We start from the raw sequence: 19776 nt of genomic DNA, 5'->3' as shown, positions 1-19776 counted from the left end.
GTGTTTTTAGAGTCATTTTTTACATGAATTGGAGTAGGTGGATGTGGGAGCCGCGTGCAAGTCCTGTTTCTACTCCACCATTTTGGCTCTGCCCCCTTTAACTATTTATTCTTTTTTTTTTAATAGCAATTGGGGTTAAGTAACTTGTTCAAGTTTACACTGCCAGTTATTTCTGGGTGTGGTGCTAAGTATCTGAGCCTGCATTCGATCCCAGGTTATCCTGACTCTGGGGCCAGTGCTCTTACTCACTGAGCCACCTGGCTGCCCCTACGTAATTGGGGTTAAGTAACTTGCTCAAGGTTACACGGCCAGGTGTTTCTGGGTGTGGTGCTAAGTATCTGAGCCCGGATTTGATCCCAAGTCATCCTGACTCTGGGGCTGGTGCTCTTACTGTGCTACCTGGCTGCCCCTCAAGTACTTATTCTAGCAGTTTTTTTTAATCTAGAGTTTTTATTTCATTTTTTCTAGGTATTCATGTAGTCCTAGTAGAAAAATCTATTGTTTTCTTTGACCCTTTGCTTGTAGTTGCTTGTTCCTTCTTTTTGGGATTTTTCCGATCTGTGTTATTTTTTATTGTAGATTGGTGTTTTCTTTGATTTATTCACATCATCAGCTTTAGTTCCTTAATTGGAATTTAGTTCCTTAATTTGTGACCAGGTCCATATTATGTCTTCTTGATGTATCTTAGACTGAAGTGGTTGGCCCTGCCTTGTCTTACCCTCTATATCCAGAATAATCAGTACATCTGGATAGTAAAGTACTCTGGAATTTTGAGATTCAGAGCACCTTCAGAGTCTTCTATGTTTTCTCACTGTATCATGCTAGTGGCCTTTGGTGCCCCTTAGCTTGTGCTCTCCTCATGTGAATATAACAGAGCTACTGGGATTACTGGAACTTCCAAGGACCCCACCCTGGGATTTTCTGACAACCTTGGTGCTTTCTCACTTCATTGGGTCCTTTTTGTGGCCCTTCCGCTTTTCTCTGACCCATCTCTGATGCAATTAGAGGCTGCAAACTGATATAGTTGTCCTGTGCTATCTTTGTTGATAGCCCTCTTTTCTATGGCCCTGTGTTTCCATTTGCTTTTTGTGTGTATGTATAGTTCTGTAGTCAAAGGGAATAATGTACTAACTATAGTTTCTTAGTGAATTTCCTAATAATTATCCTGTTTGATCTACAGTCCAGGTTTTTGCTAGAATAGTTTTATGGAATCTGGGTGATCTTTCCCAATTCAGACAACCATCTTAACTGAAAGCATCCATTCTTAAGGTTTTATGGATCTATAAAAGGGTGATTTGGGGTAATTAGTCTATGATAATGGTTCCAGTTCTAGTACAGTTTAAAGGTTGAAGTCTACAATTTATTTTGAGGTGTGTTTGTGTGTGTGTGTGTGTGTGTGTGTGTGTGTGTGTGTGTGTGTGTGGAGGGGGGCATTTGTCATTAAGTCCATGAATGATATGATCATTTGATGTTTAATTTTGACTACCAAGTGATATTTTTCTAAGTATTCATAAGGTTCTGAATTTTTATAACCTCGAAGATATATTGCATAGTTTTTTCCATAATTTACATAAATACTAAGTCAATTCTAGGCTCCTAAAGGATAACTTTTTTTTTTTACAGACTTTCCCCATACTTAAGTCATTAGTATTTAAAAATGCTTAGGCATATTTTTATACCATTTAAAAATAATTCTGTGTTTTCCCAGGTATATTTTAAATTTATCAGCTTTCTCAGGTTGCCACAATATAAGTTTTAGTACTGTCCTTTGTTAAGAATGCTGACACTGAGTTTATCAAGTATTCTTTTGACTTTTTAGCTTTTTAGTTGGAGAAGGAGCCTATAGATGGGCAGTGGATCATGGAATACCCTCATGTTCTCCAAGTGTTATGACTACAAGTGAGTAAAGCCTTTGAAGAAGTTAAGGAATGTGAGTATGTATGCCTATGTATGCTTGGAAAAGTGCTTGATTATGTTGTCAATTAAAATAATAATAGAGAAGATGTATTTAAAATATACAAATGTTATAGTTTTTTACTTCAAAATATATCTTTAAATGATTATTTGGATTCCATTTTAGTCACCTTGAAACTCTGAGAGTCTTGGCAGGGACTATCTTAAATATGAGGTTAAAAAATGAGGTAAAAATCTATTTCAGGTAGTTTAAAAATAAGTATGAGAGTATTTAGATACTCAAAGATTATGGCTGTGGTCTGTTACTGGTTTTGTTGTAAATTAGGAGTCAATGTTATTGGAAGATGAGTGTTTAGTTTTTTGGATAGGAGGAAATGATCTCCATGTAAGTAAGCCTCACTTAATGCTTAACCTGCATGGAAACCTTCTTGAAAAAGTGGTGCTGAATTACAGGGTAAGGAGAGAATTTAAAAGTTTCAGTTGGATAAACCAAGGAAAAATATTGTAATGTTTAATTTACTAATATGAAAATTAATCTCTTTGTCAACGTAGGTCACACAGGCCAGAGTTGGAAGGAATTATGGTGATCTGAGTTCAATTTGTAACTGAAAAAAAATCCCCTCTGTAACATACCTGTTTATTGATCCTCCTCCCTTTCTTTGCTTGCAGACTTCTGATAAGGATGCACTTGTTCTTTCCTGAAACAGTTCTTTACATTTGGACAGCTCTGGTGGTTGCTAAGGTTTTCCTTCCTCTAACCCTAAATTTGCTCCATTCTGTACTCATATTTCTTTCTACCCAATGCTCTTCCTTATACTGCATAGAAGAACAAGTCTCATCTTCCTTTCAAATGATAGCCCTTCACACACTTAGATATCACAATCATCTTCCATCTAATTCTTCTACTAGTTGAGCATTCCCATTTGTAGGCACCCATCATTGTACAATAATCAATATTCTTTTTATAATGTTGTGCTAGAATTGGAAAATTATGTAGATGTGTTGTGATGAGGACAAAGTGCAGTGGTATTATTACCACCCTAATTTCTGGACACTGTGTATTTTTAAACACTGAAAATTTGCATTGCCTTTCATGGTTGTGATTTCATTCTGCTGAGTCATTAATCTTTCAGCTTTCTAAAACCTCTAGATTTTCTGAACTATTTTATGAATTTGTGAAATTGAGTGTAAGGTTTTTATATTTATCTGTATTAAATTTTTTTACAATTCTGCCTAATTTCAATCCTATCATGAAGACCTTAAACCTTGAGTTTGCCATTTAGTATGTTTCATGTCCCTCCTAGCTTTGTGCCATCTATAGATTTGCTAAGGATCATATTATGCATTTTTCCAAGTCATCAATAAAAGTGTTAAATATCACAGGATTAATCAAGTACATGTCTCCTGGAAACTCCATTGGAGAATTCCTTTCCAGAACATTGAACCAGTCTTTTAATGATTCTGTGTCACTGGGAAGAAGGTCTCTAATGGAGTGCCCCAGGGATTATATGTGCTTTGACATTCAGCCAGTTACAAATTCACCTAACTGCACTATTGTCCAGCCCCTAACTCTCTCTTTACCATCATGATACCTTTAGCTACTTTTTAAAATATTTAGCGTAAATTTAGGTAAACTATAGATTAGTTTGGAGCAGTCTCTTACTTTTGTTTTAAGCTTTATTAATACCTATTTGTTTTTTATACCACTTTCATTATCTGATATCCTTCTCCCCTTGACCATTAGTAATTATCTATTATAACAGAGGAAAACAGCTAAGTAAACTAATAGTCATGGTGATTAAGCTGCTAGAGATAAACAATATGCAATCTTATTTTGAAACAGCTAGATGATATAGTGGAGAGGCAGTTGGACTTGGATTCAGGAATATTTGAGTTCAAACCCCACCTCATACATTTATATTTTATGCTAGACTAATCATGTAACCTTTCTCAGACCATTTATTCATCTATATAAAATGGAAATAATAATAGAATTTTACTCATGGAGTTGTCAGGATCAAATGAGATAACATATAAGAAGTACTTTGAATATGTTAAAGTGCTATATAAATGCCATTATCATAACAATAAGTCATTATTAGTATTGTGACTTGATGAAATCATGCTATCTTTAAAAAATCATTGCTCTTGTTTCTAGGTATTCATTAACCATTACTTTAATGATAAATTCTACAATTTTGCCAGTTATTTAAGTCAAATGCTTTGGCTTATAGACTGAGATGATTTGGGATCTGTATTGGTAGAATATATATACTGATGAGCCACATATATATGAAATACCTTATTTGTTATTGATATTTACTAGATTATTCCTTTGTATATTTACCATGTGTACATTTCATTGATCTCTTTTGTTCTGTTTTTAATTCTTTGTGTTTTATGAATGTATGTTATTTCAGAGAAACATGTAAAGGTTGTAGCTCTTAAAGAGTACACTTTAATAACTATTAGAGATATTTCAGCAGCTGTTCATAAGTCAGGCACTTCAAGGATCATTCAGAATCTACAATGAAACAGGCTTAGTTGCGTTGAAGCACAAAGAAAAGTCAAGCAATCGGTCAGCAAGCATTTATTAAGCTCTTATTACATACCAGGCATGCTAAGGCATTGAAAGTGTTACAGAAAATGAAAAGTTGATAAAAATTAGAAAGCTCAATGTAAAATAACCTAATAAATCTTCAGAAAACAAATGAAGACCTTTGGAGAAACTTGACAGCCAGAGATGTTACTGATTATTCTACAGTTAGGCATAAGCTTCTTGAAGTTGGAAGAATAGCAAATAGATAATTTTTTTTTAAAGCTGATAATCATAGCTATTAATAAAAAGTGCTTGTCATAGTTTAGACACTATTCAAACCATAGTATTGAATATTGAAAAAAGATAATTTTTACTTCTGATAATTAACCTTAATTCACTTTGTATAACTTAAAGTTTATTCTAAAACTTTTTTGCTATTTTGGAGGGCAATTGGGACTTGCCCAAGGTCACAAGACTAGTTTTCGTGTTAAGTGTCTGAGGCCAGATTTGAACTTAGGTTCTCCTGACTCCAGGGCCAGTGCTCTATGCACTGCACCACCTAGCCGCCCCCTATCCTAAAACCTTTAAGAAAAAATTCAGGTGCATGTAAGATCTGGGTATATTCTTCAGATTTTAAAATTGTCATCCCCCAAAAGTTTTTGGAATTTTTTTTGACTTTTAGTGGGCCTGGCTTGGAAGTCATATCCATTGAGAGAGATAATAGATTCTCATGAATATTTTTAAAATTTTATTTTATTTTTGTTAATTCATCAAAAATCACCTTTTTCTCCATCCAACCCAATTCTTCTAATCTCCCTACCCTCTTCCCTTTACCTCCTATGTCTTTGTTTATTCAAATGTATTTCTGTAATCAAATGTGTTTATGTATATTCATCTGTCTTTCAACCTGTTCAAATGAGAGTGAGATTTTAGTGTCAGTCACTCCTCTTTCCTCTTCCTTCTCATTTGTATTCATGTATATTTGTGAACCCAGGTTATATGACATGATTTTCCCTAATTTTCCTTTCCCATCTTTCTGCTCAGGGGAGGGGAAATTCTTCTTTCATTTTTCTCTTGACATCAACACACAATAGAACCATTCCCAGGAGTCATTTGATTAGACTCTCTATGACCCCCTGATGAAGATAGGGTTCAGAGGGGATACATGTATTATCTATAAAGGAGCGTTATTCTTGTTTAGTCCCTTATTATTCATTCATTTTTACTTTTTCAATGTTTTTGTTGGCTTCTATGCTTGAATTTCAAGATTTCTGTGCAGCCAGCTCTGGTCTTTTAATTAGGAATGCTTTGAAATCTTCTAGCTTATTAACTGTTCACCCCTCCCCCCATACGATTATATGTTTTACCAGATAAGTTATCCTTTGCTTTCTGGAATGTCTTATTTCAAGTTTTCTGCTCCTTTATAATGGCAACTGCTAAATCATGTATGATCTTGACTGTGGTTCCTCCATTTTTGAATTCTTTCTTTTTGGCTGCTTGTAGTATTTTTTCTTTGACTTGAAGCCCTGGAAACTTCTAATGCCAAGCTGTTAATTTCCTTTTCAGTTGGTTCTTTGTTACATAGCTCTCATTCTTTTCCAGGGTTTTGGATGTGCTCTCATTTTACTTAGAAAAACATTTGAAACTTTTTTTTAAGAGAAAATCTCTTGCTTCATGTCTTCTAGGATTTCTTTTTTTTTTCTTTTTGAAGGGCAATTGGAGTTAAGTGACTTGCCCAAAGTCATACGGCTAGTAAGTGTGTCCAGTGTCTGAGGCCAGATTTGAACTCAGGTTCTTTTGACTCCAGGGCCTGTGCTCTATTCACTGTGCCACCTAGCTGCCCCCATGTCTTCTAGGGTTTCTAGTTGAGTTTGGTGCCCAAATTATTTTTTACTCTGTGTCTTTCCTTGTAGGTGTTTTAAAGTAATTCTGTTCTTCTGCATTTGTGTCTTGACCTTCCCTGTTACTGTAATTGCTCTTTATGGCAAGATTCTTTTTGTGTTTGTTCATTCTTTTAGCTTCCTTCATGATTTTGGGCTTGAGGTCTGTGAACTTCTGGAGGGAAAGTATGGGCTGGTCTTGTTGCTGCTTTCTTGGGCTGTTGAGTGGTGGGTTATTCCAGGCATTCAACAGACAAGCTGGGAACCTGCAAACTTTCAATGCTGTCAGCATGGTCTGACCCAAGGAAAAGTATGATTGCTCGCCCTCTGGTTTGAGCTCAGCAAATTTGTGATTTGGGCTATGGTTTGAGCAACAGTAGAGTGCTGTTGAATTTAAAACTTTCAGAAGGTCAGAATTTTATGCTCTCCTTTGGTTTAGGATTTTTGCTCCTGTGCAGGTTGATGCAGCTGATGGAACTGAGACCCTGTTCTATTCCTGGGGTCTGAGCCACACTGCTGCTTGCTTGCTTTTAAACTTCCTCCTTTCTCTGTATACTGCCCGGGACCTCTCTAACTGGGAAAAACACTTCCTGGCAAAGAGCCTTTTCACAGTCAGCTCTAGATTTGTGACTGGAGCTGCATGGAAAGTGACAAAGCTGCCAATTGTGGTTTCTTGGTGTAGTTTTTGTGGTCCCCCATTATGAATCTGGAACCTTTTCTTACCCTGGTCCGTTGGTGCTTGAGTGTACCAGGTGTTGGCATGCTCCTAGCTCATCCCACTTGTCCACAGACTTCTCTTTCTGTCTCTCTTTGCTGAGCTGGCCTGGACAAATAACTAATTTAATTTTTTTCTGGATTTCCCCATCAGGACCGGTGCATTTTCTAGATCTGGTTGAAGGTGGGTTTCTCTTTTTTTTTTGTTTTTGCAGTAGAGGAACTCACTGCACTGCTTCTTACTACATTGCCATCTTAACTGCCTCTGACTTTAATATATATAATGCAATGTGGAATTGTTCCAAAATCATAGAAATTCCTAAATAGAGATGCAGTATTACAATATCCCTTTGTACCATGTCACATGTTACAAAAATTTCTCCAGTGAGCTAGAGATAAATATTTTTCACTGTCCTGATAACTTGTCTGATTTCAATCTTATTGAAAACCTAGGGGTTATCAAGGCTAGACTTGGAAAAATCATTTGTGTATATAATAGCCAGTGTGATAAAAGTGTGCTTTCATGGTCTAATATCAAAAATGTATGAAAATCTTGCCAAGTTAATGCCAAATTCTCTAAAAATTATTGCAGCAAAAAGCAGACATTTCATATTAATATCTTTTTAAAGTTTTTATTCTTTTGAAACAACAAAATAAGGAAAAAGAACATTTCTATATACTCAGTAGAACTTAGAGGATTCAATATAAAACTACAAGTTTACATTTAAGATTATTAACTTAAAAAAAAGATATACCAGATTTTAATCTGTATTGTAAAGCAGCAATCATCAAAACTACTTGGTACTGGCTGAGGAATAGACTAGAGGATCGATCAAATAGATTGGGTACATGAGGCTCAGCAGATTACTATATGACTATAGTAATCTACTGTTTCATAAATACAAAGACCCCAGTTTTTGGGATAAGAACTCACTATTTCAGGGGGTGGCTGTGTGTCACAGTGAATAGAGCACTGGCCCTGGAGTCAGGAGGACCTGGGTTTGGATCCAGCCCCAGACACTTACCACAAAAAACTGCTGTGTGACCTTGGGCAAGTCACTTAACCCCAATTGCCCTCCCCCCAAAAAAGGCAAAAAAAACCCCTCACTATTTGACAAAAACTGCTGGGAAAACTGGAATATAGTATGGCAGAAACTGGGCATAGACCATTATCTGACACTGTATACCAAAATGAAGTCTAAATGGGTGCATGATCTAGGTATAAAGGATGATACTGTAAGCAGTCTGGGAAAGCAAGGAATAGTTAACTTGTCAGATTTATGGAGAGGGGGAAGACTTTATGACCAAACAAGAATTAGAGAGCATTATAAAATACAAAATGGATAATTTTGATTACGTTAAATTAAAACGTTTCTGTACAAAGCCAATGTAACCAAGATTAAGAGAGAAGTGGAAAATTGGGAAAGAATTTTTAGAACCAATGTTTCTGATAAAGGCCTCATTTCTAAAATATACAGAGAATTGTGTCAAATCTATAAGAATACAAGTCATTCCTCAATCGATAAATAGTCAAAGAATATGAACAGGCAGTTTTCAGAGGAAGAAATTAAAGCTATCTATAAGCATATGAAAAAATGCTCTAAATCACTACTGATTAGAGAAATGCAAATAAAAACAACTCTGAGGTACCACATCTCACTGGTCAGATTGGCAAAAATGACAAAACAGGAAAATGACAAATGCTGGAGAGGATGTGGAAAAATTGGAACACTAATGCATTGTTGGTGGAGTTGTGAACTGATCCAACCATTCTGGAGAGCAATCTGGAACCCAAAGGGTTATAAAAAATTTCTTATCCTTTGACCCAGCAATACCACTTCTAGGGTTGTATCCCAAAGAGATCATAGAAGTGGGAGGAAGACCCATATGTACAAAAATATTTATAGTAGCTCTTTTTGTGGTGGCAAAGAATTGTAAACTAAGAGGGTATCCATCAATTGGGGAATGGCTAAACAAGTTGTGGTATATGAATGTAATGGAATACTATTGTGCTATAAGAAATGAGGAGCAGATGGACTTCATATTTACCTGGAGAGGCTTGTACGAATTGATGCTGAGTGAGAAGAGCAGAACCAGGAGAAATTTGTACACAATCATAGACACAACATATGTGTGATGACCAATTTTGATAGACTGGACTCTTCTAAGCAATGCAGAATTATAAGACAACTCCAAAAGACTCATGATGGAGAGAGATGTCTACATTTAGAGAAAGAACCAGAAAGAAGAGAGTTTGAATGCAGATTGAAGCAAACTACCTGCTCTATTTCTTTTTCTTGTTTGGTTTTTCCTCTTTCCTGTTGTTCATTCCATCTGTTACAATCCTTTCTAACCTGACTAATGTCTGATATGAAAGTATTTGAAGATCCTATAGTTGATTGCATGCCACCATGGGTGGGGGTGGAGGAGAGGGAGGGGGAGAAAATTTGAAACTCAAGGGTTTGTGGAACTGGATCTTGTAAATTAAAGGTAAACAAACAAATTAATAAAGGCAAAAAAACCCGAAGCTATGTAATAAATACTACATATTGTTTTCAGTATTACCCATCTTTTCTGTGCTTCCTTTTAAATTTTATTTTGTTCTCTGCTGTGCACTTCTAAAGAAGACTACAATTGAAGATGAATTTTACATACATATATGTGTGTATATATATGTATATAATATGCACATATACATACCTATACCTCTGTACAAACACATACATATATCATATTTATGTATGTATGTAAGACCATACTATACATCTATTTGTCCCTTCTTATGGAGGTGGATAGCATCTTCTTTCCTGGGTCCATGTTTTTCTAAAATCAACTCATCATTTTTTATGGCACAGTAGTATCCCATTGTAATCATATATCACAACTTGTTTAGCCATTTTCCATTTGAAGGGCATCTTATCATTTTAGCCAATCTGGTAGGTATAAGATGATATCTGAGAGCTGTTTTAATTTGCATTTCTCTAATCAATAATAATATAGAACATTTTTTCATATTACTTTATATAATTTTGATTTCTTCATCAAAAAATTGCCTAATCTTTTCCTTTGGCCACTTATCAATTGGGAAATGACTAGTATTCTTATAAAGTTCTTTATGTATTTGGAAATTGAAACTATGTGAATTTTCCCACAATTTTCTGCTTTCCTTCTAATCTTGGCTATATTGGTTTTATTTGTACAAGAACTTTTTAATTTAATAAGATTGAAATTATCCATTTTACACCTCACAGTGCTCTCTGTTCTTCTATTGTTCTTCTATCCATGAGCCTGATAGGTAATATGTTCCATGTTCTTCCAGTTTTCTTGTGATATCTCACTTTATATCTAGGATATGTATCCATTTTGACCTTATCTTGGTATATGATTTAAGATATTGGTGCTTTTCAGCTTCCCCAATAATTTTTTTTTTTTTTTACCAAATAATGAATTCTTATCTCTAAAACTTAAAACTTTGTGGTGGCTAGGCGGTACAGTGAAAAGAGCACCAGCCCTGGAATCAGGAGGACCTAATTTCAAATCCAGTCTCAGACACTTAACACTTACTAGCTGTGTGACCTTGGGCAAGTCATTTAACCCTAATTGCCCTCCAAAAAAGAAAAGCAAAATAAAACTTTGCATTTGTCAAACATAACATCACTATAATTCTTTCCTACTATGTATTGTATGTGTGTTCTGTTCTGCTTTTCTATTTCTTAGCCAGTACTAGATAGTTTTGTTATTCACTGTCTTATAATATAGTTTGAGTTCTGGTACTGCTGAACCTCCCTTCTTTACATTTTTTCATTGGTTTCCTTGAAATTCTTGACTTTTTGTTTTTCCAGATGGATTTTATTATTATTTTTCTAACTCAGCAAAACATTTTTTTAGTCATTTATTTGGGATGACATTGAATAAATAGGTTAGGTAAAAATGTAATGTTCTAAATTATATTGGCTTTGCCTACCCATGAACAATTACTATTTCTCCAGTTATTTAAATATGACTTTATTTGAATAAAGAGTGTTTAATAATTGTTTTTATGTAGTTCCTACGTCTCTTTTATCAGGTATACCCTCAGGTATTTTATACTATCCATAGTTATTTTAAACAGTTTAAAACAACATTAAATAATATTGATGACACATAGTATGGTTTCCATATTTATCTCTTTAAATTAAATCTCTTTTAGTTTTAACTTCATGTGGCATCATGATTGCTACCTCTATGTTTTATACTTTAGCTGAAGCATAATAGATTCTACTGCAGCCCTCTGTTTTAACTTTGTGTTTCTCTCATTTTTAAATTGTATTTCTTGTAAGCAACATTGTTGAAATCAGATCTTTAATCCATTCTGCTATCTGTTGTATGGATAAATTCTGTTTTATAGGTAAATTGCATTTTATGGGTAAATTCATCCCTTTCACATTAAAAGTTATAATTACTAGTTGTGTATTTCTTCCTTCTATCTTATTTTTCTTCACTATGCTTCTAGCTATATTTATGTTATCCCTCCTCAGGCATCTAATTTACTTCTAACCACTACCTTGCCTTCCTCTGTCTTAATTTACCCACTCCTCTTATGCTTTCCCAGTCACCATTGGATTGAAACAAGACTGTGTGCTTGCTCCCATGCTTTTAGCATGATGTTTTCAGCCATGTTGTCAAATGCTTTCAATGAGGATGAACATAGCATCAAGGTCAGCTATTGCATTGATGGTAAATTCTTCAACTACAAAAGGGTACAAGTCAAGACCAAAGTGGAGGGAGTGTTGGTACATGATTTTCTGTTTGCAGATGATTGTGCACTCAATGCAACCTCTGAAGTTGAGACGCAGCAAAGTGTGGATCAGTTCTCTGCTGCTTGTACTAATTTTGGCCTAACGATTAACACCAAGAAAACACAGGTGCTCTATCAGCCACCACCATACCATCCATATGTTAAACTATTAATTACAGCAAATGGAGAAGTTTTGAATGCTGTGGATTTTATGTTCACTTATTTTGGTAGTGTATTTTGCAGGGCTGTACACATTGATAATGAGGTTGACACACTCATTACAAGAGCTAGCTCAGTGTTTGGGAGGCTCTGAAGGAAAGTATGGAGAGAAGAGGTATGAGACTATCAAACTGAAGGTCTACAGAGCCTGTTGTGCTGACCTCATTGTTGTATGCATGTGAAACCTGGACAGTCTACCAGTGCTATGCCAGGAAATTGAATCACTTCCATTTGAATTGTCTTAGGAAGATTCTGAAGATCACCTGGCAGGATAAAGTACTAGACACAGAGGTCCTTACTTGAACTAAACTGCCAAGCATTTAAAACTCTGCTTCAGAGAGTGCAACTCTGATGGACTGGCCACATTGTTCAGATGCAAAACTTATGCTTGCCAAAAAGACTTTTTTATGGAAAGAACTCACACAGGGAAAGCATTTACATGGTGGTCAGGAGAAGCAATGCAAGGTCTCTCTTAAGAACTCTGGATTTATGTGACATGGGAGACACTGGCACAGGACCACTCAGTATGGCATGCCCACATCAGAGAAGGTACTGTGTTCTATGAGCAAAGCAGAATTGAAACAGTTCAAAGGAAATTCAGGATGTGTAAATTTAGAGTATCCAGCCCAAATCTTCACATGGACTATTTGTGTCCGACCTGTGGTAGAGCATTCTGAGCTTGTTGTATTGGTCTGATCAGCCACAGTTGGACACATTGAAATTTGACTCTAGCAGGCATGGTGATGTCATTTTGGTCCTCTTTGAGAACAAAAGACAACAACCAACCTCTAAGAGTTCCTCCTTTATCTTTTCACCCCAACCTTTACCCTTTCCTGTACCCTCATAATTCTTAATCTGTACACCTTTCTAAAAGTTCCTTCCTTTTCCTACTCCTTCATCCTCTTATTTCTTTATAAATGTATAAAAAAGGCTTTTATACCCTTTTAAATGTATTCAGGTCCTCCTGACTCCAGGGCTGGTGCTCTATTCAACTGTGCCACCTAGCCACCCCTATATTCTCTCTTTAACCCATTTTCAGTGAGAATAAGGTTGCAGCACTTCTAGCCCTCCACTCCCACTTGTTTCTTCTGTATCAGTTCTTTCTTTCATGCCTTATTTTTATGATATAATTGTTCTACCTCTCCCCCCAGTTTTATTTTATTTATTTATTTTTTTAAAAAGCAATTGGGGTTAAGTAACTTGCCCAAGGTTATACGGCCGTGTGTGTGTGGGGGGGGGGGGTAAGATCTGATACTGGGTAAGGGTGTGGGTGTGGGGGTGTGTGTGGGTGTGGGTGGGTGTGTGGGTGTGGGTGGGTGTTAAGTATCTGAGGCCGGAACCAGTCCCAGGTTCTCCTGACTCTGGGGCAGGTGCTCTTACTCGCTGCACCACCTAGCTTCCCCCAGTTTTATTTTTTTAAATCATCTCATTTTACTCAACTGAATCCAAGTCTTTCTTTCACACTATCCAAGCAATGATGACCTTGATTCCTTTATAATTGGTCTTTAATGTTTACCTTATATTTCTTCTGGTTCTTATGTGTAGAATTTTCCATTAAGTTCTGGTCTTTTTGTCATAAATACCTGAAACTCTTTTAGTTTTTGTGTCCATTTTTTTTGTTGTTCAGAATTATATTCAACTTTTCTGATTAAGTTATTTTTGGTTGCAAACCTAGCTCTTTTGCTCTTTGAAATATAGTGTTCCAAGACCTATGTCGTTTTGTTTTTTGTTTTTTAATGTAGAAGTTGCTAGGTCTTGTGTGATCCTGATCCTTCTGTGATACTTACCTCTGCAGTATTTAAACTGTTTCCCTTTTCTTGTTTGTAATATTTTCTCCTTTACCTGGGAGTTTGGAAAACTTAGCTATAATATTCCTGGGATCTTTTATAGGTAGTAATTGGTGGATTTTTTTTTCTATTTGTTTTATCCTTTAGTTCTTCAACTTCAGGGCATTTTCCTTAGTAATTTCTTGAAATATTTTATCAAGATTTGTTTTTGGCCTTAACTTTCAGGTAGTTCCAACAGTTCTTATATTGTCTCTTCTCAATCTGTTCTCCAGATTCGTTGCTTTCCTAGTGAACTATTTCACATTCTCTTCTATTTTTTTCATTCTTTTGATTTTGTTTTATTATTTCTTGGTGTCTTTTTTTTTTTTTTAAGCAATTGGGGTTAAGTAACTTGCTCAAGGTTACACGGCCAGGTGTTTCCGGGTGGGTGCTAAGTGTCTGAGCCCAGATTCGATCCCAGGTCATTTTGACTCTCGGGCCAGTGCTCTTACTTGCTATGCTACCTGGCTACCTTGGTGTCTTTTAACATCTTTAGCTTCCCCTTTTCCAATTCTAGTTTTTAAGGAGTTATTTTCTTCCTTCAGTTTTTGGATATCTTTTTCCAGTTGGTTGACTTTCTTCTCATAATTTTCTTGGATTGCATTTTATTTTTTTCCTAATTTTTCATCAATCTCTCTTTGATTTTTGAAGTACTTTTTACATTCTTCCAAGAACTGTTTTTCAGCTTGTGATCATTTGATGTTTATTCCTGAAAAAAAGAGTGACTTTATTAGCTTCACTATCTTCAACTGAGCACAAACCCAGCTCTTTTCTATCCCCATAGTAGCTATCAATGGTTGGGTTCTCCTTTGCTTACTCATTTTTATTTTATTTTTAGCTGCTTATTATATTTAGGGTCTAGTCCCAAGTTATGGGGAATGGTGCCCCAGGCCTCTGGTCCTTTTTTCTGTTATTTTCTGAGCCCTGTCCATGGTTCCAACTTTGGACACTCCTCTCCACCCCTAAGCCACAGCAACGGCCCTCAGCTACACTGTTCTGCAAATGCTCCTGTTCCCTGCCATCCATCCATCAGCAGCTAACTTCAGTTCTCCACTCTACCCTGGATCCAAAACTAGAGACTTGTTCTCCAGCAAGTGCCCACAGTGGGCAGAGTCCCACTCCTCTGTTACAGCAGTCACTTGATGTGTGCTCGCTTCTTCCTTCCATGGACACATCCTGGGATCACATCTAGTCAACACAGCTGTGTCTCATATCCTGCAGTAGCAGAGGGTCTTTCAATCTTCCTCTACTCAGCTGTCCCACCTCAACTTTATACTCAGGTAGAAGTTCCTGAAAGCTGAGGCTGACTCCCCAGGATTTGTTTGTTGATTCATTAGAGTGTGCCTGGAGGTGTTTGTACTTCAGTCAGGCCAAACTCCCACCCCTGGAGGTTGAGTTTTTCCTGAAGTCCTCTCCAGTTGTCTTTGGAGGACAACGACTTTCCCCCAACTTTAATATAGTTCTCCTATTCTGCATTCACTTTGAGGCAACATTCTGTCTTTTTTGTGGAGGAAATTGAGAGAACCTGGAGTTTTCTGACCCACTCTACCATTTCCCCAGAATACTTTCTTTAAAGCTTTGAAAGATAAAAAGGGTTGTTCATTCTTTGTATATTTCAATAAACTCAATTACTTTGTCCCAGTAAACTGATATACCAATGTATTGAATTACTCTCTGGAAACTGAAAAAATCTGCAACTTTTCAGTAATTTATAGTCTTAGAATGCCCTAGACCACTGAGAGATTAAGTGACTTTCCCGTGGTGACATAGCTGGTCAGAGGCAGGGCATGAACCCATCTCATAGGGGACCTTAGGAATTGGCATATTTGATTTGTGTCTGCTGCCTGTTTTTTTTCCCCATCCTGCAGTATTTCTTTCATTTTTTTTTTTTTTTTTGCCAAGGCAGTTGGGGTTAGGTTACTTGCTGTTGTCACACAGTAAGTGTCAAGTGTCTGAGGCTGGGTTTGAATTCCAGTCTTCCCGACTCAGTTCTTCTTTTTCAAGTGTGATTTTGAGTAGATGGATTCTGAGGCCATTCCCAAGTTTGAAATTCACTCAAACCAAGGCAAAATTTAAATGTAAAGGATAAATCTTCTTTATATTCCTGAATAGAATTTCAGGTTCCCTTTAAGACTTAACTTCCAGCTTCTCTAGGAAGCCTTTCCTGTTTAACACAGCTGCTAGTGATTTCCCCTTTAGGGCTACTTTTCCATCTAGTCTCTATTTGTCTTCTATGTATGTAGTGATTCATATGTTTCCCCATTAGGATATAAGCTCCTTGGGGGCAGGGATTGTTTTTGCTTTTTCTTTTAATTCCTACCCTTAACACAATACCTGGTCCATAATAAATGCTTTGATTATATATATATATATATATATATATATATATATATGTTAATAGCTTTATGAAATGTACTTTTTTACATATGTCAAGATGATGTACTAACTCAATCATCTCAAATTATTTTTTTTTCCTAACACTGATCATAGATGTAGTCAGTAGTTATCAAGCACAGTTCTTTGTCTCAATGCTTGTAAGGCAGTTCTAATGATTAAAACTTTCTAGAGTTGAGAGAAATCACAGCTCTTGCTTCAAATGTTGATTCTACAGTAAAAGCCAGTATAAAGCAAAATTAAGCAAGAAGCTAGTTTTTACTCCATGGAAAAGCTACCCAAATGGAATTTATGGTTGACAATACATAAGATCTCTTTTATCCTCTGTTGTACCTCAAGCAGAATAGTTCTCATTTTTTTGGAGGGCAATCAGGGTTAAGTGACTTGCCCAAGGTCACATGGCTACTTTTTGTGTTAAGTGTCTGAGGCCAGATTTGAACTCAGGTCCTCCTGAATCCAGGGCCAGTGCTCTACTCACTGCACCACCTAGCCGCCCCCGAATATTTCTCACTTCTGATTGAGACTCAGATGCAATTTTATTTCCCTAAATGTAGATGAGATTTCAGAGCCCTTTTCCTCTACCAGGCTTTATTTACTCATCACATTAATTAATTTTTCCGACCTTTTGGGTGCTTTTTGTACTCTTTTTTGCTGTCTTTATATCAGAATAATATGAATGAGTACAATTGTGAGAAAATAAACTTCATGTAGTAACTATAGCATTTTATCATAACTGGTGTGTGTTATATCAGAATTTAATTTCACTTTTAAACAAGTCTATTTTTAATGGTTTGCATCTGTTTTTGCTTTCATTTATGTAGTTACTGTTTAGCAGCTGCTTAGCAGATTGCTGCATTAACCTAGTGTTACTTTGATTTTCTTGTAGAGTTCTATGTAATCTCCTTTCCTAATACTATAATATTGTCTTCTTAATTTAGTGGAACAAGGTGGTTATGAGGTAGTGTTCTATAAATTCACTGACAGAGGATGCTGTATGATTATTGAGGGTCTAATTTATTTTTGCTTCTGAGTTTGGTGAAAAAGTACAATTTTTTGTTTTATATTATTTCTACTGTGAGCTAAGAATTGAATATATTCCTGTAAATTGCAATATTTAGTGTTATATGCAATAAACATTTTCAAGGAGAAAAGCATAGGTTATCATTCTGGGCTAATTGAAATATTATATGTGATGAATGAATAAAAAAAGAAGTTAGTCTCCAGTAGAAAAATAATCTGCTGGAGACTTTTTTCTACATGTCTTTACATTTTATGTGATGTAGCATTTAGGTTGTCAGTTTGTTTTCCCTCTCTCTTGCTGTATGAGTGGTCCACCTCCTTTTTTTTTCTTTTTAGAGGGGCATTTGGGGTTAAGTGACTTGCCCAAGGTCACACAGCTAGTAAGTGTTAAATGTCTAAGGCCAGATTTGAACTCAGGTCCTCCTGACTCCAGGATTCTCTATTCACTGTGTACTCTATTCACTGTGCCACCTAGCTGTCCCCACCACCTCCTTTTGTGAGCACAGAACTCTGCTCCTGGATATCTTTTGTGTAAATTGTTGAGTATAGAGGTTATTATTGAAAATGTGTGGTAGTCTGGTTATGCCCACTGCACATTTCTGTTGACCTTTGCATCACATGTAACTTTTAGTCTTTGAAAATATAGTAGTATTATAGTAGTAGTATATTATTATTATAGTAGTACAATATTTAGAATAATACAACATCACCTAGAGAGAGAGCATATCTTATTTCTTATTTTTTACTAGGCATTGTGATTAACACTGAGGATTCAAATCAAAGTAAGCTAGATAGTCCCTGTTCTTAATGAGCTTACATTCTAATGAAGGAAGTCAGCTTTAACAGGGAGCTGCAGAATGGAGTAGTTTGAATAGGTATGGATCTCATTAAGGAAACTTTAATGTTCTGAGATTTGATGTGATAAACACAATGCCATCCCCAAACAGGAGCACCAACGCCTTGAGGTTTTTTTGTTGTTATTAACATTCATAATTTAGGTTAAGGAGGCAAGGTAAAACTCTCATACCTAAATAAGAAATCAGTCTCCGTATATTTAATAATTTACCCTGATGGATGTTGTTACATTTGTCCATTTGTTTAAAAAAAATAATAAGAAGCAGTATAACATAGTGTAGAAATTTGGCCTTAGAGACAGGAGAGAACTGGGTTTAAGTCTCTCCTTTCACATCTGTTGCTGTATGATCCAGTCAAGTAAATCAATCAGCTTTCTGATGCTCTAAGCAACTTTGAGAGGCTATAAAGTTTCAGAGATATCACCAATCTGCATTGGTAGGGAAAATTTCCTTATCCAAGAGTTCCCTATATCTGTGATTAGCCACTTATATAAGTTTATGTGGTCTTATATATTAGGAGAAAAGGATTTATTTTAGCTTCATGTAACATCCAGAACAACTTAGAACCTTGAAGAGGATCCATCTCTCTCAAAGCAACCAACTCATCTCTTTGGTGATAAAAAATTAGGCCCTGATGATTTAAAAAAAAAATGAAAATAGCCTGGGACTGACATGAGATGGTTAATTGCTCTTCCAGGGAGAAGAAAAGGAGTTCTTTAATTGATGAGCAATATTTATAAAAGGCAGGCCTTTTTTTGAAAAACCACAAGATACAAGGAAGAAGCATACTAAAGAGGAGTAAGAAGAGCTGTAGTAATTAAAATTGGTTGTGGAGTAGTCAAGAGTAAATAGTTTGATAGCTAATAGCCAGTGTTGAATAACAGCTTACATTTACATAGCATTTTTAGGCTCTGTAGAGTGCTTTATATATATATATATATATATATATAAAATCTCATTTGATCTATATGGTTTAACATATATAATCTTATTTATTAAAGTAGAAAAGAATGAATGTACTACCATTTAAGATGAAATTAAAGCAATCATTAGGAATTATTTTGCCCAATTATTTGTCAGTAAAACAGATTAGTCTTCAGTGAAATGAATGAATGTTTACAAAACTGTAAATTGTCAGATTAACAGAAGAGGAAAAAGAAGAGCTAAATAATCTTTTCTTAGAAAAAGAAATTGAACATGCCATAAATCAGCCCCATAAGAAAAATTCCCCAGGACTATATGGATTTACAGATAAATTCTACCAAACATTTAAGGAACAATTAATCCCAGTATTATAGAAACTATTTGGAAAAAATCAGTAAAGGAGGCCTACCAAATTCCTCTCATGACACAAATATAGTTTTTGATACTTAAACCAGGGAGAATAAAAACAGAGAATGAAAATTATAGGCCTATTTCCCTAATAAATATTGATGCAAAAAATTTTTAAATACAATACTAGCAAGGAGATTATAGTACTTTATCTCAAAGATCATATACTTTAATCAGGCATGCAGGGCTAGTTCAATATTAGGAAAATATCAGCATAATTGACCATATTAATTAAAAAATATTAAAAATCATATGATTATTTCAATAGAAACAGAAAAAAGCTTTTGACAAAATACAACATCCATTC

At 35.6% G+C, this 19776-nt stretch overlaps 1 protein-coding gene across 4 annotated transcripts in view; it reads left to right on the top strand.

Moving 5' to 3' along the window:
- TASP1 (taspase 1) overlaps positions 1-19776 on the top strand; it is a 326885-nt gene that overhangs the window by 76260 nt on the left and 230849 nt on the right. For all 4 annotated transcript variants that reach the window (XM_069075434.1, XM_069075433.1, XM_069075435.1 and 1 more), the window contains one exon: positions 1820-1899. In XM_069075434.1, coding sequence (XP_068931535.1) covers positions 1820-1899 — 80 coding nt within the window. The remainder of the gene's footprint in view (positions 1-1819; positions 1900-19776) is intronic.

Source organism: Petaurus breviceps, unplaced genomic scaffold (assembly GCF_028583685.1).
Source record: "Petaurus breviceps papuanus isolate PSGF00001 unplaced genomic scaffold, PetGlider_PUasm1.0 90919, whole genome shotgun sequence".
In the NCBI taxonomy this organism is placed as follows: domain Eukaryota; kingdom Metazoa; phylum Chordata; class Mammalia; order Diprotodontia; family Petauridae; genus Petaurus; species Petaurus breviceps.
The sequence above is the reverse complement of the archived record's forward strand: the minus strand, read 5'-3'. Positions and strand labels throughout refer to the sequence as shown.